The sequence below is a fragment of the Bubalus kerabau genome, chromosome 12 (genome assembly GCF_029407905.1).
Source record: "Bubalus kerabau isolate K-KA32 ecotype Philippines breed swamp buffalo chromosome 12, PCC_UOA_SB_1v2, whole genome shotgun sequence".
In the NCBI taxonomy this organism is placed as follows: Eukaryota; Metazoa; Chordata; class Mammalia; order Artiodactyla; family Bovidae; genus Bubalus; species Bubalus kerabau.
The window spans coordinates 52839223-52860953 of record NC_073635.1 but is presented as its reverse complement, the minus strand read 5'-3'; the positions used below and the strand labels follow the sequence as shown (position 1 = coordinate 52860953).

General features: G+C 36.0%; 1 protein-coding gene across 11 annotated transcripts in view; it reads left to right on the top strand.

Moving 5' to 3' along the window:
- The window catches only part of MYCBP2 (MYC binding protein 2), a 260797-nt gene that overhangs the window by 64399 nt on the left and 174667 nt on the right, over positions 1–21731 (top strand). For all 11 annotated transcript variants that reach the window (XM_055542695.1, XM_055542698.1, XM_055542697.1 and 8 more), the window contains exons 7-14: positions 231–302; positions 1727–1823; positions 5574–5647; positions 5770–5908; positions 7569–7645; positions 8799–9003; positions 10452–10616; positions 13646–13804. In XM_055542695.1, coding sequence (XP_055398670.1) covers positions 231–302; positions 1727–1823; positions 5574–5647; positions 5770–5908; positions 7569–7645; positions 8799–9003; positions 10452–10616; positions 13646–13804 — 988 coding nt within the window. The remainder of the gene's footprint in view (positions 1–230; positions 303–1726; positions 1824–5573; positions 5648–5769; positions 5909–7568; positions 7646–8798; positions 9004–10451; positions 10617–13645; positions 13805–21731) is intronic.

Below are 21731 nucleotides of genomic sequence, written 5' to 3'. Positions count from 1 at the left end.
TTTTTTTTTTCTTTTTTGGGTAACTGATTCTTAATCAGAGTGGAAGTTATATCTATACTGAATTATCTTCTGTTTGTTTCTTGCTTTTAGAGTGCCATCTAAGTTTGATGTTATTTCTTTGAAAATCAAAATGGAACATACGTGTTAAATGTCATTCATCCATGTATGTTAGTTTTCACAGATTATTAATTATAAAACTGTTGCTAGAACTAACTTTTGTTGTTTTGCAGGGCCATATATATAATTCTACATCTCGCATCAGAAACAGAAAAGAAAAAAAGTCTTGGTTAGGGTATGCTCAGGTAGGAGAATATCTCACAGTAAACCAAACTTTCTTCCTATCTTTTAAAATATGTGGTTCATACTTGTGTCATCAGTAAATAATATCACTTCTATTTAAACAGATATAGCGTGTTTTTAATAATATGACTATACCAATGATATGGTGTAGTATAAAGAACGTGGGCGTAGAACACTGACACTTGCATAAGAGGTTTACTTTTAGGTCTGGCCTTGCTTCTTACCAGCTGTGAGACTGTGGACAACTCAGCTAGTTTATTTGATCCTGTGTGATTTAGCTTAAAATGGGAATAAATATGTCTCCCGTTGGAGTCCTTGTTTAAGTGAGCCTCTAGTTAAGCATCAAAGACCACCTTTATTATTTGCAAATCTGAATTGGGAATGCAACTGTGACCCAAAGCCAAATTAAAGCTTTTTACCATGAACTCTTCCATTCTAAGTCTAGATCAGTGCCTTCCAGGGAGTGGTGTGTGGCCTGCCCAGTAGGCAGCTGCCTGCATGGAGGTGCATGCAGAGAATAACCAGTGAGAGAAAAGATCTGGGCCTGTGTTGCTCTATTAATGCTGTGTTCTCATCACCTGACTGACATGACCAACTGGGTGTCAGCAATTGGATGCATGAGGCTAACGAACAATGAAGCAAATGAACGAAGGTCAAAGGGCCAGAAATATTTATTTTATACTATCCTTTCCTGAGAAGTGAAGCCCAAGTTTCCTTATGGAAGAATATAGAATAAAGATATCCCTGCATTCCTGTCTTGCCTAGCTCTCAGATTGTTGTCAGCATCAGTTGAAAAAAGATATTTGAAAGCATTTTGAAAATTATAAAAATTATTGTTGTATGAAAAATAGTCTTACTATATATCAACTTTTGGGGGAGATTTTGAAATTAAAATTTAATTATCAAATTAATTACTCAGTGATTGTCTCTCAAAACATAACTTGGTTTAATAGTTCATATTTTTATTTGCCACTGCTGTATTTTATCTAACAAATAATGTCCTGGGAAATACACTTACTAAAGTATGTTCAATGACATATCACTCTATCTAAAACCACTACTTTACTGATTTTTAAATATTAACCTAGGTATTTGTGAGAGTAACAGCAGTCATTTCTGTTATTTACTTCGCAAGTGATATAATTTTGACCAAAATATTTTTATTGTCCTGTGTAGTGTATCTAATATTTATATTGTAGAATTAATAGGTTAAATTGATATTTAGTGGTATATAATGCCTACTCTTATTAAAGTATATTCAGGTTCTTATATTTTAAATCTTTAATCTGTTTCAGACATCAATATTGATGTATTATTGTACCTCAAAACACTGTAATGCAGACCTGTATGACTACTTCTTCTAGTGAGTGGGTAATGAAAAAATATTTTAGTATATAAGAACACAAAATTTTTTTGTTGTTGTCAGGGTTATTTATTGTATAGAGATGTGAATAACCACAGCATGACAGCCATAAGAATAAGCCCTGAAACACTGGAACAGGATGGCACTGTGCTGTTACCAGGTATGTTACTCAACTAGTCGTCTGTTGTCTTCACAGGTGATTTTAAGAGATGTGCATGTTAGGCCGCTGAGACATATAAAGAATGGTTAGCAAGGAGCAGTGCTTGCTTACAAACAGGTTGAAGCAATCTTGACATGCAGAACATTTTATAGGCTATAGAAAATTAATGCATGTGAGAAAAACAGATACTGTAAATATAGTCTGAAGTGTTTTAATACTGATTTTCAAATTCTTGTCCAAATTCTGTAGTTTGTTTCCCCCCACCCTCACCCCACCATGCCTTTTCAGCTGCTGAATCAGTGGGGGGATGTTGGCTTTGTTGTTCTTGATAAACCCACGACCCTGGCTCTTGAATAACCTTGGTGTAAAGAACCTCTTTTTTTTTTACTTTAACAACAGTGTGCTTTGTGTTTTCTAATTTATTTTTAAAGGGTTTTCAGAGACAGGTTTTTAGGGTGGGTCAGGAATTTTAAAAATTCTTTCATTTATACTTTTTGATAATACTCTGATAAGGCATTTTGGACACAATTCATTTTGCTTTAATTTTGAGGTTGTACATATGTATTTACCCTTCAGATCACTGTGCTGTCTGAATTCCTGGGCAAATGCATAATATATTCTCCACTGTAAGGTATTTGAATTTGCTTATACCTTAATACATTCTCTGTACTAAAATCTTCAGTGTTTAATACATCCACCAACAATTTCATGGTAAGGAGCAAAACTACTTCAAGGCACTTGGCCATCTGAAAATGATTGAGAACTTCTGAAGAACGCAGTGTGAAGGTTAATTGCTCCCTGGCTGCTTGTTAATTTTTAAGATTTTTTATAACCTCATGAAACATTTATTTGAATATAGCTATATATATATATATATATATATATATATATCCAAATTAGTGTACCTGATGCCATGGTAAGCTAAATGTCACATTTCATGTGTGTTTCACAAATAAAGCTACTTTGGAAAACAGATGACTTATTAAAGCCATTTGGTAAATAACACTGTTTTCAGATATGTCTACAGGAGGTTTGTTTGTTTTGTGTTTGTTTGTTTGTTTGTTTTTTAATCATCACAAGTCCAAGGCCATGTGTCTGATCCTTCTGATCCTGATGATAATGACGATGATGATGATAACAACAATAATAGCAAAAATGTTCAGAAATAGCATGTGCCCCATATATATGTTAAAAGTAATCACATTTATTGTATAAATATCATATGAGCAAAACAAAATAAAAATTAATTGTAACCCCACTTCCGATCTGTAACCAATACTGAAATATTAGTGAAAAATATCCTTCCTTTTTTCTATGTGTATTGTGTACATACATGTACAAAAGTGATTGTATGCTATGTATTGCTTTTTTAACCTATCCCTTCCACTCAGTATTCTGAATATATTTCCAGGTCATTACATAGTCTTCTATGACATCATTTTAGTGTCACAAAATATATTCCATTGATTAGTGTATTGAAATGGGGATGCCTTCTAATTTTGTGCAGAGTGCATCTCACTCCAGTGAGCACCTCTGTCACTCTGTGTAAGTCATTTTAGGATGTCTTAATGGAAGAAAAGTTCTCAATCCCATGCCCCATCCCCCCCTCCCCCCAAGACAGATGGATACTAATAGAAAGGATTTGCTTTTGAAAAACCTTGGTCATTTAACTGAGACTGTAACGAAGAAAGACCATTTGAAAATGGTCTACATGCAGCTGTTTTATGTATCCATCGTGGTAAAAAAAAAAAAAAGTGACTTGTTAATATTCTTATTCAGTTGAAATCCCTCGACTTCATTTAGCATATGAAATGCGACTTTTAACAATACAAATGTGGCTTTCTGTGTTTCACAAATAAGTACCATATTCATGGTGAGGAAGGATCCAAACTGGGTCAGAATAGTCCCATGTTGTGTGTCTTGATATTTTCCCGAAGATGCTGTCTTAGGACATCACAAGACGGAGACAGAAAGGATGAAGAGCACAATCTTTTTGAAGTCGTGCGGCAGGAAGACTTGCCTTCAAGCCTGAAGAAGCCTGTGGTCATTTTTCCCTTTCTTTGACCTGGATGGCAGTTTTCTTTAATAGTCCCTTTTTTTCCCCTATCTAGGGGTTTATAGATGGTAATGAATACCATGTTTAAAATTGACAGAAATCTAGTAATTCTTTGAGCTTCATGTTCCAACTTGTCTTATAGTCTACTTTATAAATAAGTTATTTTCAACCCAGCACTCATGCGCTGAAAGCATACTTTTCCCCCTGTTAATTGTAACTTTAGCCTTGTATGTTGGCGTACCTTTTATATTGTACCCCTATGTCATTACTCTTTGTGTCTGGTGACATGCTGCCTCTGATCATGAGAGCTTTTGCTACTCTTCTTGCGCCGTTTCACTCCTCACCCCTGCATTTATCTGAAATTATAATGAGTTTTTCTTCTTTGCTTTTTAGTTTAAAATCTTACTGCTTAGAGCTTGAGAAGCATCTTTCTTGCGCCTCTTTGTATTCTGTACAGTGGACTAGGAACTCTTTCTTTCGATTTCTCCTCTCTTTGATTACCAAGTCTCTTGGGCTACCAGTGGGCCTTGTCTCCCAGTTTCTATTTCCAGTTTGTGATCACTGAATTCTCTATTTGGTAAGGGTCTGCCTGTGTTTTGCATATTTATAATAAGGAAGTATGCTAGTATGAAGCTCCTGGGCAAAGATATAGAGTAATCCAGCTTACTTGGGTGGGTTCCATTACTGCATTCCAAAACCAGACTTTTATGTTCTGCTGATTCAGGTGCAAATAGAAATGAAATATTATTTCTTTGGCATTGTAATTAATGGAGAGATTCATCCTAGTTCTCTGCAGTTACTTTGGGAAGTGTGTGTGTGCTTTTAGACTTGCTTGCTGAACATTTGTTTTTTCAAAAGGATACAGTTTATACTTAGATACTGAGCTGCTTGTAGTTTCATGTTATTTTAGTAGCAGTCACTAACACATGTCCCAGTGGTCCTTCAGTAATACGGCTATCCCTTGTTACAATTGTGCTTGTCTGCATATTTTGATCAAAGTATGTAGTGCACTGTTCTACAGAGACTGTATAGTATTGATGAAATACGGCATTCCAGACAAAATATTAGCACTTTCAGACCAAAAAAGAGAGAAATCAGCTTAGATGTGACTGTTTTATGAAGGATGAACATTTTAAAAGTGTATATAGCATGCTATATGCTAAAAATACTCGGACTAGGCATTAAACCTTGAAAACTGTGCAGCCAGTTCTACTTTATAAAGCAAGGGATATCTGTAGATGGACAGCATAGACCTCAAATGCAGAAGCTGTAAGTCTGTCTGTATTTTTCTGTGACACTAATGACTGTGATGTATGTCTGAAGGTAGAGTGTTGCCTTCCTCGCATGTGATTGTATTGACATGATTATAACCAACATTATAGTTTGTTCATCGTGGTGCATGTTTATTATCAGACTATATCTAATACTAATTCATTTTGAAATTAGGTGGACTCTCAGGTCCATGATTATGGAAGATTAATAAATGTAAGCACAAAATGTAATGCGTATAATTAGTTGAATTGTTTAGTTTCTGTTAATCTGTAGCTCTTTTAAAAAAGCACAGTCTCCCATTGAGTTTAAATTATCTTTATTGTGTGGAGAGCTCTCATTCTGACTTCAGCAGAGGAGTAAAGTCATTTTGTGAGGTGTTTATTTATACTGTAATGTAATTGCTGTTTCTTCCTTTTGCACAGATTGTCACACTGAAGGTCAAAATATTTTATTCACTGATGGAGAATATATTAATCAGATAGCTGCTTCCAGAGATGTAAGTATTCTGAGTCATGAGAAACTGGTATAAAGGGAATCCTTTTTTCATAAATTATTTGATTTTTATTAGGTGGAATCCATTCATGTAATGGAATACTCTGGTTGTTTTATTTCTTTTAGGATGGGTTTGTTGTCAGAATATTTGCTACAAGCACAGAACCTGTGCTACAGCAAGAATTACAACTTAAACTGGCCAGAAAATGCTTACATGCCTGTGGTATCTCACTATTTGATCTGGAAAAGGACTTGCATATTATAAGTAAGATGGTCAAAAAAGACCTTTCTTCCATATTTTATTTTCAAATTTTTTTTCCTTTTGAAAACTAACATTGTGTTTTCAGCATTGTATTACAGCTTGTATTAGGTAGCTGTTTTGCTGTCTGTTACTATGAAGCACACTTATGAGTAAACATGTACAAGTAACGAGGAGTAACTTGAAGCCTTTGATTTTTATTTGAACAAGTTTATCAGGATAGCCATGGAATGATTCCATAGATTGTCACAATGGTAATTGGCCTAGCATTTGATTTAAAAATTTTCATTTGGATATAGAAATACAGACATTTGCAGAGTATTTCTGGGATTTAGTATACCTGCTCTTGCCATGTCGTAGTAGTAAGTAGGATTAGTTTCCATGAGGGTCTCAGTTTTGGTTTGCCATACTGCTCCCGATTTAGTAGTTCCATGTCTTAACCCAGCTGTTTTGACTGTTATCTTATTAAATTTATTAAATTTCATTAGTGATTTATCTTGCACATTTGTGTAGTATTTTGTTTTTCCATAGAAAAATACTCTATTGAACTCATCTTTTCCAAATTTCAAAATCCTGTAAACTTATTAATAGTTTATATAATTGGACAAACTCATAAAATGTGCTTATAAATGTTTACTCATAGTTTCACAACTTGAAAGTATGCATAAGGATCTGTCTGTGTATATGCACAGGAGTATCTACATGAAACTTTCTGTAGAAAAAAACTTGGAACAGGGAATCTAAAATACCTTAATTCAAATATCTGCATAGTATTGTTCAAACCCAAATACTCCCTTGTCAAGATCTATCTCAACACACTTTATGTATTTGCTCGTTTGTAGGCCAAACAATATAATCATGAGGTGTGTGTGTATTAGTCACTGAGTCGTATCCAACTCTTTGTGACCCCATGGACTGTAACCCACCGGGCTCCTCTGTCTGTGGATTTCTTCAGGCAAGAATACTTGCCATTTCCTTCTCCAGGGGATCTTCCCGTCCCAGGGATTGAACCCAGGTCTCCTGATTGCAGGCAGATTCTTTACCATCTGAGCCACCAGGGAAGCCCTAATTATGAGGACCAAATAGGAAAGTCTCATGCATTCTGTAATGCCTGATAGCTAATAGATGCCCAGTAAAAATTAGTTCACTCATTAATTGAAGGAATTCAGCTATCATTGATTTAAACAATTTTTTTTAACACTAAGAAAATAATTTGGCACTCTGAAACATCTGGGCTTCCCTGGTGGCTCAGTTGGTAAAGAATCTATCTGCAATGCGGGAGACCCAGGTTTGATCCCTGGGTGGGGAAGATCCCCTGGAGAAGGAAATGGCAACCCACTCCAATATGCTTGCCTGGAGAATTCCATGGACAGAGGATCCTGATGGGCTGCAGTCCATGGGGTCACAAAGAGTTGGACATGACTTAGCGGCTAAACCACAATCTGAAACAAATGAAGAAGCTGATGGTAACTTTATTCTTGCTTGGAGTAGTGTAGCTACTGTTAATATTTTTTCAAATTGAGCCATATGACATACTGTGTCATCCTTATTTTTGAGTGATATTAATTGGATTAATTTTTTCGTTACTTGAAGTCATACAAGTTGTGCTTGAAGTTATTCATATTAAAACTGTGATAGTATTTATGAAGTCTTACTGTATTATCAGGCACCGGATTTGATGAGGAGTCAGCAGTTCTTGGTGCAGGACGAGAGTTTGCACTTATGAAAACAGCAAATGGAAAGGTAAATTTCTTAGGATTAAAAATGAACATTATTTGCTCAAAGAGATAGTTGGTATAATCAGTTGATGAGCTTACATAGTTTACATGTGTAAACAATCATGTTTTAAGTTTGATTAAAGATTTTATATATAGTGAAATTTCATGTTGAAATAGTATTAAAAATTGTGACATTTGAGTATAAAACTTTCTAAACTTTATAAAATGTTACCTTTTTACAAATATTTAATTATGGAGCTTTTGTATAATTTTTTGAGTTGGAGTGAATTCACATTTGTGTTTATTTTGAATAGGTTGTCCCTTGGAAATTTTTGTAAATGTGTAGACATTTAGACTACAAGTTGGGGAAAGTAGAAGAATGTACAATTAAGTTGCAGATTGTAGAGGTCTGTTTATAGAGATGGAAGCTTTTTTTGTATCTGGTGATGTGAGGATAAAGTAAGGTAATTAAAAGAACATGAAAGTGAAAATTATGAGGCAAATACAGTATATTTGTATGTGAGGTTTTTTCACTGGGAAAAATGAGAATTTTATGAATTTCCTTCTATGTTTGGAGTATATTTATGGCATATATTTATTCATATTTATTCAGGATACTTAAAAAAATGATAAGTATCCTGAGTAGATATGAAAAAACTATTGTGAACTGTGTAATTTTGCAGATATATGCCTGTTTCTCTCCTGCTCAGTTCTCAGTAAAGAAAGAGTCTGAGTTCTTGTTGTTTTATTTTCAATAGAATATGGACGTTTTTTTCTGTCATGTGAAACCTGGTGTACACTACTTCAAGAGGCACTGTAATTCCTGTTTTGTATTTTTATTTATACCCATTAAGATATATTACACTTTTGCAACCTCTAGGACTATAGCCCGCTAGGCTCCTCTGTCCAAGGTAACTGGAGTGGGTTGCCATTCCCTTCTCCAGGGCCTCTTCCTGACCCAGGGATAGAACCCACATCTCCTGTGTCTCCTGCGTTGCAAGCGGATTATTTACCACTGAGCCACCAGGGAAGCCCTAAAAAAAAGAAGAGTTTTTTGAATTCTTGTTGTTTTTATTCTCAGTAAAGTAAGGAAGTTTTTTTCTGTCATGTGAAACCTGGTGTACTTCTCCAAGAGGCACTGTAATTCCTGTTTGTATTTTTTTTCTGCACATGTTAAGATATATTACACTGGCAAATACCAGAGTCTCGGAATCAAACAAGGTGGTCCTTCAGCAGGAAAATGGGTTGAGCTACCAATTACGAAATCCCCAAAGATCGTGCACTTTTCCGTTGGACATGATGGCTCTCATGCCCTTTTAGTCGCAGAAGATGGAAGCATATTCTTCACAGGATCTGCCAGTAAAGGAGAGGATGGAGAGTCGAGTGAGTGGACTGTTCAGTAGAAATGCTGGGGAATTTATTAACAAAGGGTATATGAGTTTCAACAGCACTAGCTTTCTCAAGTTAATACATTTTATACCGAGGAGTATTCAGTCAATGGTGGTCATTAAAGAACTGTGATTGCTGATTTCATACTAGAGTTCATATTCATGAATTTTTGTAGGCCTTATACACTGCATACATGGCTGTTTATCTGTTTTGTCTGTTGGTGTCATTTTTAAAAACTTATTTATTCCAGTATATTCTTTTAGGTAACCCTAAGTTTTGTAAAGAGTATGTATTTCACGATGAAGTAAACCTTATGTGAATTGTGTAATAGTATCAGTTACGAAACACTGTTCTTGGTGTTATTTCATTATGATGAAACTCCCGAGCAATGAAAAATTAAACAGTTTTCACTTATCTTTCCTATGCTTCTGTTCAGTCTTCCTCAAAGTGTCCTTTGTCTCTTTTTGTAACTTGTACATAGTACATTGTTGCAGTTGGGGTAGCATCTTAGGAGGATTAGGTTTGAAGTCAACATCTAATGTAGATATCATGTGTAAATAAAAGTTATCCTGAAAAAATCTTTTAAAATAGCCATGAAGTATATTGCCATATCTCAGAAACTCAGCCCAGCCAGTTTTTCCTTCTAGGATGTGGAGGACATGATTCTTCCTTTGCTTGACCACCAGATGACTTAGTTGCTGTATATACATATATATATATATATATATATATATAGTTCATGTTACAAGAAAAAATACAGTGGTATTTTAATCCTAGAATTGTACCCAGCATAGCAATATGTTTTTATTCAGAAAGGCATGCAAGAACTGGGATTGACTGAGGGAACAGAAGATTGATATTTCCCCTCTTTTGCTCATTTCAGGGATTTAGTTTTTGAGAGCAGAGGGTGCTTAAATCATCTACATTTAAATCTATTTGCTGTCCCTCCATGCACATTTCCCTTCCTTTCAGTCTCTGACTAGGAGTAAATACTTAATATGTGTTGAATGAATGAGAAGCTGGTTTTAAATACTTTCCAGGATCTCACAGAGGAATACATGTGAGATAGAGTTTGATAAAAAGGGATTTAAAATAGATACAGATGACAGTGGAATGGTATTGATAATGTAAGTAGCTAATCTAGAGACTGGGCTCCCTAGAAGTTCGTTAGAAAATTGCTGTTTCTCTTTTGAAATTTCAGTGTACTACAAAGAAGAGGATCTGATAGTAGTAGCCTGATAAATATTTAACAAGATGAGGCTTTCAGATTGACTCATTTAATTGACATGTTGGGAAGCTCAGGCCTTTGTGAAAATAAATAAATCAAGTGTATGATAAATGCAAATGATAGGTTTTTTCCTTGGGCTTTATATACAAATCATTATTTTTATTTGTAAATAGATGCCTTAAATTAAATATCTTTTTTTTTTTTTTTTTTAAAGCTAAGAGCAGGCGACAATCAAAACCTTACAAGCCTAAGAAGATAATTAAGATGGAAGGAAAGATTGTGGTGTATACAGCCTGCAATAATGGAAGTAGTTCTGTTATTTCTAAAGATGGAGAGCTATACATGTTTGGAAAAGATGCCATTTACTCTGATAGTTCAAGTAAGTTAAACACTGTTTCACTTTTATGCACAGAAAGTCCTATACTACACCTTATGTATTGCAAAGATGTATCTCGAAAAGTAATATTTGTAACATGTTTTCTCTACATTTTTCACATTTCTTTCCAAATACAATGTTTTGTACCTCCTTCCTGTCTTATTGCTGAGAACACTGTCAGTGGTTCCCTGCAGAGCTAATCCTGGGAGTTGCCTCCTGCAGCTCTCTACCTTACCTATTACTGTCTCTGAAAAGGTTTTCCTAGACTCCTTGAGATGCTCATGTGACATGTTCCTGGTGGTACTCTGGGGACATGATTTTCATGTCTTAGCAGATTAATAACTGATGGATTATTTATCTCCTCCTGTTGTTAGGTAGTCGGAGAAAGCCTGAAAATGAACATGTTAGTCACTCAGTCGTGTCCAACTCTTTTGTGATCCCATGGACTGTGGCCTGCCAGGCTCCTCTCCATGGGATTCTCCAGGCAAGAATACTGGAGTGGGTTGCCATGCCCTCCCTCCAGAGAATCTTCCTGACCCAGGGATCAAACCCATGTCTCCTGCATTGCAGGTGGATTCTTCATCACTGAACCACCAGGGAAGCCATTAGAGAAGGGATGTCTTTCTCTTAATTTCTGTTTATCCACAGTGCAGTGTCTGGCACATTATAGTCTCAAGAATTACTTAAGTGGCTGACTGAGAACTTCGGGTACTGAATATGAGGGACAAAACTAGCCAAAGAGTTTTACATTTATAAACTGTTATCTCGAAAACTTGTCGTATTTGTTTGCTAGATTTTCTTTCTGGCATTTAGAAATGAGTATAATGATTGTAGCATTCCACCTGGAAAGTTTTTACATGAATCTAATATGTAAAGCCTATACACTTTTTTATAATAAGGAAATCAGGATTAATGAAGTTTCTGATTGTCTCATGCTGAGGAAATGACATGTATTGAACATTTATAACAGCCCATTATCAAGTTGAAAACTGTGCTCAGGTGATTTATGTGAATTCAGTGTGGGAATATTTAGTCTCAATTGGCCTCAGCTGTCAGAGTGAATCAAAATTTGGGGGTGGGCTCGTGTACATTTAAAAAATAATATTCAGTAAAATTGAGTTCAGTTCAGTCACTCAGTTGTGTCCAACTCTTTGTGACCCTATGGACTGCAGCACGCCAGGCCTCCCTGTCCATCACCAACTCTCAGAGCCTACTCAAACTCACGTCTATTGAGTCGGTGATGCCATCCAGCCATCTCATCCTTTGTCATCCCCTTGTTCTCCTGCCTTCAATCTTTCCCAGCATCAGGGTCTCTTCAGATGAGTCAGTTCTTCACATTAGGTGGCCAAAATATTGGAGTTTCAGTTTCAGCATCAGTCCTTCCAATGAATATTCAGGACTGATTTCCTTTTAGGATGGATTGGTTTGATCTTCTTTCAGTCCAAGGGACTCTCAAGAGTCTTCTCCAGCACCAAGTTCAAAAGCATCAATTCTTCAGCGCTCAGCTTTCTTTATAGTCCAACTCTCACATCCATACATGACTACTGGAAAAACCATAGCTTTGACTAGATGGACCTTTGCTGGCAAAGTAGTGTCTCTGCTTTTTAATATGCTGTCTAGGTTGGTCATAACTTTTCTTCCAAGGAGCAAGCGTCTTTTAATTTCATGGCTGCTTGCTAAAACCCTCATGGCTAAGGCTGATGGAAACTTCTGTATTTATTCAGCAAATATTTATTGAAAACTAACAATATATAAGGCATTAGTGGACCAGACAGACATGTCCCTTTCTTTTTGAGGCTCTGAGAGACAGAAGGATGGTAAAGAACTTAAATAGTAGAGATCTAATGGTTATGTGTATAGACTCAGATCCTGACATGACCACTTTTTATTTGGCTAACTAGCATAAATTATGTAACTTTTCAGAGCTTTCCTTTTCATTTTTCTTCTACCTGTAAAAGGAAGCTAGTGATAATACCTGTTCCATATGATTCTTACAAAGTAATAGATAATTCTTATGAAATGCCTACAGCAGAGCCTGGCACATGTAAGGGCTCAAGACATGTCAGCTAGTACTATGAATAATAGTAATAAGTACTATTTCTGTATATGTACATGTCTTTTTCAAGTATGCTGAAAACTAAAAATGGGAGTTTTTGAGGTATGCTTCATTAAAAGACCTAAGATAGTGAAAGGGAAGGTCACCCTTAGGAAGTGATATCTGAGCTTCATAATATAGAATAGCTTTTCCAAAGTGTGATATGAGAATTGTTTTATTTTTAATTTAAGTAAAATAAATATTTCGGCTTTACAGTGTTTTTATTTTAGTATATATTAGAAATACTCCACAGTCTTTGAATTTTTACTGTTAATGCTACTGGATAAGGTTAAATGCCTTGGTCAAATTTAAAATTGATGTGAAAATATCAAGATAATATGGGTGGCACTTGGATATGGCAAGTAGAATGATTGTAGTATGTGAATAAGTGAAATTTAGGAGCTAGCTGTCTGTTGGGTTGTGGAAGAATGCATTGTAGGTTATAAAGGATTGAAAAAATAAGTGCTTTGGAAAATCTCACAGGTTTCTATAGAAACAATGTCATTTCAGAATACTCTGATGTGTGTTTTACTCTGTTTGGCTGAGAAGGGTCAAAGCAAGTAAAGTACGTGGTTCAGAAACTCCTTTGTGCTCAGGTCAGGAAAGTTTGAAATCTAATAACCCTCCTAAGCATTGTTGGAGGTGCCGCCACTGAGAGCTAGCATTCAGGAGAAGCAGGCCTGAGCTAATTCCAGAGTTAAGGTGTGTCCCAAGTCTGGATGAGAACATTTTAAGATTTTGAAACTTCATTACAAAACTATAAAACTAATTTACAGATACCCTGCCTATCTTTTGGCCACTATTTCCCATTTTGGGGTTATTTTATCCCAGAAATGAAAAGTTCTGCATTGCGGTGGTCATTTTACATTACTGATGATCTACTAGGCTCAGAAAGGCTTTTTAGTTGTTTCTTACCAAATTTGTTTCTTTCCTGTAGGTTTGGTAACAGATTTGAAGGGCCATTTTGTAACTCAGGTAGCTATGGGCAAAGCTCATACGTGTGTCTTAATGAAGAATGGAGAAGTTTGGACATTCGGTGTGAATAATAAAGGACAGTGTGGACGAGACACTGGTGCCATGAACCAAGGTGGGAAAGGTAGGTGTTTAGTGTGTGGATATAAAATTTTGTGTTGTCTTTTCAACAGTTTTCCAGAACACTATGGTAAAGAATCTTACTCTTTGCAACCAAAGTGGCTTTTGCTTTTATATTTATAAATTATGAAAACTACCAAATTTCTTTATTTATTTGACAGTCTGTCACTCACTGGAATAATCAGTATATTTTAGACTTCTGAATTCCGAGCAGATGAGCTTGTTTTACTTGTATGGTTTCCTTATTTTTATAACAAATGTAATACTTCTTTGATTGAGCATTTTTAGTAACTGAATTATCCCAGAAAAGTGCATTTTTGAAACTCTTTATTACTAGGTCTTTTTATACCCCATGTTTCAGTTATAACAATTTTTGGCAGCAGTGTATCTGCAAATATTATCTTCCTGTTTAACAGCAGGTCCTACCTGTGATTTAATCAGTTCTTGACAACTAAGAGTTCTTTACAACTAAGAGTATCTGTAGGAATCCTTGACCCTTTACCAAGAGTGAAATTGTAGGCACTCCTTATATAGTGCATCCTTTGCCCCAGGACTCAGGCTGTTGAAGGGGAATGAGAGGAGTTAGTCCTTTGCTGTGCTTATTGTGAATTTCTTGTTTGATTTTTGAGTGTTGGTTATTGTTGTGTCTACCTCATTCTTACTCTCAGTTTTTACTTCTAGTTACTATTGGTGTTGCCCTATAGTCTTCACTACAATTTTCTCTTCCTAATTTTATGTGGATGGAGAGTAGGGAATAGAGACATATTATTAGAATTAAGCACTGAGCTGTGTTTAAAGCACAAATGGGTTTGAGGGTTGATATTTGTATAAATTAACAAAAACAGGTTTAATTCATTTGGGACCTTCTTGATGGCAGGCTCATCTGTATTTCAGGAGCCCTCGTATTTTTTTCCTTACCTTGTTTATGGGCTTCCCTGGTGACTCAGATGGCAAAGAATCTGCCTGCAATGCAGGAGACCCATGTTCAGTCCCTGGGTCGGGAAGATCTTAAATGTGTATTTAAAATACTTTAATTTTTAAAAGAGCAAGTCTGCTAGAGCATATTGATATTAAAGAAGAAGGAAGAACAAAACACAGAAATTAATTATTCCTAAATGGATTTTTTTCCCCTTCATTCTGAACTAGTGAACTATAAATTTGGATAATACCTATTAGGCATAAAGGAGAGAAGCAGCTTAGTTTTCTATATGTTGTATAAATGTCAATTCAAGTAAAGAGTTCTGAGCTGAACAAAACTTCTTTATTATTCCAAAACTCTTTCATGAAATTTTGAAATATGTTTATACCTATGTTCTGAATTCTTAGAGTAAATTTTGTAATAACCAAAATGAAATTGTTATGTTGTTCTTGTTTTTTACTTAATATAAATTAAATCCACTCTGTTAGTAAATCATACATAAGAAAGCAAACTGGTAGGGTAAGATCAATAATGAATACAGTTGCAAAGAAATAAAGGATTAAAAAAATTAAAAAAAAAAAAAGACAGGAAAAGTATAGAAAATAATATTGTAGTATAAAAATTGTATATCTATTGCATTTTATCATTTTTCAGTAAAAAATATATTTATGGATGAGATTATAGATCAGATTCAGATGTCCCACATTCCCTTTCTAAGACTTTATACTCCATCTCTACCCAGTATTAATTATCATCATAACCTTGATTAATATCCTTTCAGTCATGTTCCTATATTTTTACTTGTTTTTATATATTTTATATATTACATGCTCATATATTATGCATAAAAAGATATTTTATAATGCGAATCTGTTTATGTTTTTTTTTTTTTTTTAATCTCATCATTGTGCTTGAAATATGGCCACACTGGTACATACAGATCTAGATGACTCATGTTAATGGCTGTGTAATAAGCCATACCACTAACATATTGCATTATCCATTCTCCTGCTGATAGTTTATTTCTAATTCTTCACTATTGTAAATAATTTTAAAGCCTCCTTTATTCATGTTTCATGGCAAAAATGTGGGAGACTCGACTCTCTGTAACTTCTGTGTTGTACATTGCAGGTTCAGTGCTAGATTTTTCTTGATAGAGGTTGTACCACTGTATATTCTTACAAGTAAAGTCTCATTTTCCGTATCACTCTAATAGTATCAGCAGGCTGGTTTTGTTCTTTTGATGGCTATGACAAGGTTTTTCATTGTAATTTTTTTTTTTATATTGAAGTATAACATACGTGCAGAAAAATTTACATGGAATAAGTACACATCTTGAATTGTCACAGAATGAACACATTCATGTAATCAGCACCAAGATTAGGAAATATTACCAGCACCCCAGGAAGCCCCCCTTCATGTGCCTCTCCAGTTACTATCTACCTCTCTACCTAACACTGTCATTTACTTTTGTATGTATTTTGTATACACTATATAAATGGAATCATGTAGTATGAGCTCTCTGTGTGTATTTCTTTTCATTCAACTTTATGAGATTCTTCCATGTTGTTACCAGCTAGTTATAGATTGTTCATGCTCACTATTGTATAACATTGTGTGACTATCCTACAGCTTTAAAATCTTTTCCAGTATTGTGGACATTGAGATAGTTTATAGTTTGAGTTATCTTAGTGTTGCTGTGAACATTCTAGTAAATGTTGGTGAAAATATGAGTCCCCCCTTTTTTTTTTATATTTAACTAGGAGTATAATTGCTGATTTTCTCTTGTAATTTACATTCCCTTGATACTAATATCGAGTTAGATTCTCTTCTAACTTTTCTTATTTGCCTGTCTTTTTCTTTATTGATTTGTAGGAATATTTTGTATATTTACTGTATACGTTGGAAATATCTTTAACCAACCTGTGGCTTATCATCTACATTTTTTTATGGTTTCATTTGTTGTATTTAATTTTTAAATACTGATGACACGTTCTTCATTATTTTTCTTTATACATTTTTGCTTTATATAGTCAGATAGGGACCTTTGTCTGCCATATGAATTAGAATCAGTTTTTTTACTTGTCACCATGATTGAGATTGCTTTGAATTTAGAGATTGATTTGAGCATGATGGTTATAGTACTGCTGGGATGATTAAATGAGGAATATACATGTAGAGCCGGGTACAAGTAAATGCTCAACGTATTTTAGTTATTAAAAGTATGGCACATGACTTCTTAAGGATTGCTTTATTCTAACTCTTGACGTTGTTATTCAGTCTTGGTCATCTAATTTCTCAACCTGTCCATAGCTTAGAAATGGCAAAAATTTAAAAAAAGTTACATATCCTGTGAGTTCATTTTTTGATTAGACAGACCTGTACCACATCTAAGTGTAAGTGATCAGAGAATAAGGTGGACTAAGAATAAGAGATGAAGTGAATAAGATATAACCTTGTGTTTGAGGATCTAGGTCTGCTTGGAAAGACAAACATAAAAAATAATTATATGATTCCCACAGATTTGCTCTTTCGTTTTATGGTCTTGTAGCACTTTATGTTCTTCACAATTCTGTCATAGTTGTATATTTATACTTTTCAGTATGGTTATTTGATTAATGTCTATTTTTCTTACTAACTTTCAAGCTTTATAATTGTCGCTTATTATCATAGTCCTCCATGTCTAGAGCAGAGATTTGAAAACTGTAATCTGATGCCTTAACTTCTCAGTGGGCTGTTTCTGTATGGCCCTTCAAACTAAGGATGTATATTATATTTATAAAAGGTTATTTTTTAAAACTATGAGCCATGCTGTGTAGAGCCACCTAAGACGGACAGGTCATGGTGGAGAGTTATGACAAAATGAGGTCCACTGGAGAAGGGAATGGCAAACCACTTCATTATTCTTGCCTTGAGAAGCCCATGAACAGGATGAAAAGGCAAAAAAGATAAGACACTGAAAGATGAACTCCCCAGGTCATAGGTGCCTAATATGCTACTGGAGAAGAGTGGGGGCATAACTCCAGAAAGAATGAAGAGGTGGAACGAAAGCAAAAACAATGCCGAGTTGTGGATATGATTGGTGATAGAAGTTAAAGTCTGATGCTGTAAAGAACAGTATTGCAGGGGAACCTGGAATGTTAGGTCCATGAATCAGAGTACAGTGGAAGTGGTCAGACAGGAGATGGTAAGAGTGAACATTGACATTTTAGATCTCAGTGAACTAAAATGGACTAGAATGGGCGAATTTAATTCCGATGACCATTATATCTACTACTGTGGGCAAGAATCCCTTAGAAGAAATGGAGTAGCCCTCGTAGTCAACAGAAGAGTCCAAAATGCAGTACTTGGGTGCAGTCTCAAAAACAACAGAATGATCTCTGTTCATTTCCAAGGCAAACTATTCAGTATCACAGTAATCCAAGTCTATGCCCCAAAGAGTAATGCCGAAGAAGCTGAAGTTGAACGGTTCTATGAAGACCTATAAGACCTTGTAGAAATAACAGCAAAAAAAGATGTCCTTTTCATCATAGTGGACAGGAATGCGAAAGTAAGCAGTCAAGAGATACCTGGAGTAACAGGCAAGTTTGACCTTGGAGTACAAAATGAAGCAGGGCAAAGGCTAACAGTTTTGCCAAGAGAAAGCACTGGTCATAGCAAACACCCTCTTCCAACAACACAAGAGAAGACTCTACACATGGACATCACCAGATGGTCAGTACTGAAATCAGATTGATTATATTCTTTGCAGTCGAAGATGGAGAAGCTCTATAGAGTCAGCAAAACAAAATCGAGAGCTGTCTGTGATTCAGATCATGAACTCTTTGCAAAATTCAAACTTAAACTGAAGAAAGTGGTGAAAACCACTGGACCATTCAGGTATGACCAAAATCAAATCCCTTATGATTATACAGTGAAAATGACAAATAGATTCAAGGGATTAAATCTGATAGACAGAGTGTCTGATGAACTATGGACAGAGGTTCTTGATATTGTATAGGAGGTGGTGATCAAACCCATCCCTGAGAAAAATGCAAAAAGGCAAAATGGTTGTCTGAGGAGGGCTTACAAATAGAGGAGAAAAGAAGAGAAGGAAAAGGCAAAGGAGAAAAGGAAAGATATACCAATCTGAATGCAGAGTTCCAAAGAATAGCAAGGAGAGATAAGAAAGCTTTCCTCAGTGATCAGTGTGAAGAAATAGAGGAAAGCAATAGAATGGAAAGACTAGAGATCTCTTCAAGAAAATTAGAGATACCAAGGGAATCTTAATGCAAAGATGGGCTCAATAAAGGACAGAAATGGTATGGACCTAACAGAAGCAGAAGGTATTAAGAAGAGATGGCAAGAATACACAGAGGAACTATACAAAAAAGATCTTTATGACCCAGACAACCATGATAGTGTGATCACCCTCCTAAAGTGAGACATTCTGGAATGCGAAGTCAAGTGGGCCTTAGAAAGCATCACTACGAACAAAGCTAGTGGAGGTGATGGAATTCCAGGTGAGCTACTTCAAATCCTAAAAGATGATGCTATGAAAGTGCTGCACTCAATATGCCAGCAAATTTGGAAAACTCAGCAGTGGCCACAGGACTGGAAAAGGTCAGTTTTCATTCCAATCCCAAGGAAAGGCAGTGCCAAAGAATGTTAAAACTACCATACAATTGCACTCATCTCACACGCTAGTAAAGTAATTCTCAAAATTTTCCAAGCCAGCCTTCAACTGTACATGAACCAAAAACTTCCAGAGGTTCAAGCTGAATTTAGAAAAGGCAGAGGAACCAGAGGTCAAATTGCCAACTTCCGTTGGATCATAGAAAAAGCAAGAAAATTCCAGAAAAACATCTACTTCTGCTTTATTAACTATGCCAAAGTCTTTGACTATGTGGATCACAACACACTGTGGAAAATTCTGAAAGAGATGTGAATACGAGACCACCTTACCTGCCTCTTGAGAAATCTGTATGCAGGTCAAGAAGCAACAGTTAGCACTGGACATGAAACAGCAGACTGTTTCCAAATTGGGAAAGGGGTATGTCACCCTGCCTATTTAACTTATATGCAGAGTATGCTGGGAAAGATGACTCACAAGCTGGGATCAGGATTGCTGGGAGAAATATCAGTAACCTCAAATATGCAAATGACACCACCCTTATGGCAGAAAATGAAGAGGAATTAAAGAGCGTCTTGAAGGTGAAAAGAGGAGAGTGAAAAAGTTGCCTTAAAGCTCAATGTTCAAAAAACTAAGATCATGACATCCAGTGCCATCACTTCATGGCAAATAGATGGGGGGAACGATGGAAATAGTAACAGACTTTATTTTCTTGGGCTTCAAAATCACTGCAGATAATGACTGCATTCATGAAATTAAAAAATGTTTGCTCCTTGGAAGAAAAGCTACGACGACCCTAGACAGCATATTAAAAAGCAGAGACATTACTTTGCTGACAAAGGTCCATCTAGTCAAAGCTATGGTTTTTCCAGCAGGCATGTATGGATGTGAGAGTTGGATTATAAAGAAAGCTGAGTGCTGAAGAATTGATGCTTTTGAAATTGGTGTTGGAAAAGACTTTTGAGTCCCTTGGACAGCAAGGAGATCAAAGTCAGTAATGAAAATCAGTCCTGAATACTCATTGGAAGGACTGATGCTGAAGCTCCAGTACCTAGGCCACCTGATGAGAAGAACTGACTCATTTGAAAAGACCATGATGCTGGGAAAGATTGAAGGCAGGAAGAGAAGGGGACAACAGTGGATGAGATGGTTGGATGGCATCACCAACTTGATGGACATGAGTTTGAGTAAGCTCCAGAAGTTGGTGATGGACATGGAAGACTGGTGTGCTACAGTCCACGGGGTTGCAAAGAGTTGGAAAAGACTGAGAGACTTAACTGATTTTTTTAGAAGAGTGACATAGACTTATGTAGCCCCCAAAGCCTAAATTATTTACAACCTAGCCCTTTTCAATAAGTTAGTTGATTCTGCCATAAAGGAATGTATGGGGCATAGTTGGTGTTTAATTAAAAAAATATTTGAATGAATTCTAACACAAATAAGCTTTAAGTGAGATATTTACAGGCTTTGAAGAGATAATGACTTACCTGGAAAAAATTCTAAGTGTTTTCACAGGAAATGACCTTTGAGCTGAGTTTTTGAAGGAGTTTCTCTCCAGATGAGATAGGAAGAGGCATCTGATAAATGAGGTATAGAGATACAGGTGGAGCAAAGATGAGCAAAGGCCCTGAACCTGCGAAAGAGCAGAGGATGTTCAGAAAGCAGAGGGAATTTGAATTCAGGTGGAATGTAATTTGCATAGAGGGAATGAGCTTGGAGGAAGTAGGGAGTCCTTTTGTGACTGACTGTATCTTGCTAAGCAGTTTTGTTCCTTTGAAGACCTTGGAAAGGCATTAGAGGTTTGTAGTTTGTAAGTCATAGGGTCAAATATCAGAGAAGGCAATGGCACCCCACTCCAGTACTTTTGCCTAGAGAATCCCATGGATGGAGGAGCCTGGTAGGCTGCAGTCCATGGGGTCGCTAGAGTCGGACATGACTGAGCGACTTCACTTTCACTTTTCACTTTTCACTTTCCTGCATTGGAGAAGGAAATGGCAACCCACTCCAGTGTTCTTGCCTGGAGAATCCCAGGGATGGGAAGCCTGGTGGGCTGCCGTCTATGGGGTCGCACAGAGTCGGACACGACTAAAGCAACGCAGCAGCAGCAGCAGGGTCAAATATATAGTCTGAGAAGCTGATTTCTAGCAATGAGAGGATATTGATTGATTCTAGCAATGAATGAGGGAGGTCTTGGCTTAGAATGTGGTTAGAACACTTTCTTTGGTCTGTTGAATGAAAGTATTGGTGGTGAGGATGGACAGGAGGGGCTAAAATCAGAAAAAATTAGAATTAACGAATAACAGATAATTACAGCTAAGAAATACTCCTGCCACCACTGCTTCTTTTTGCAGAAAGGAAATGAAGAGAGCATTTATTGGTGGTTCCTAAATTAAATGTTAT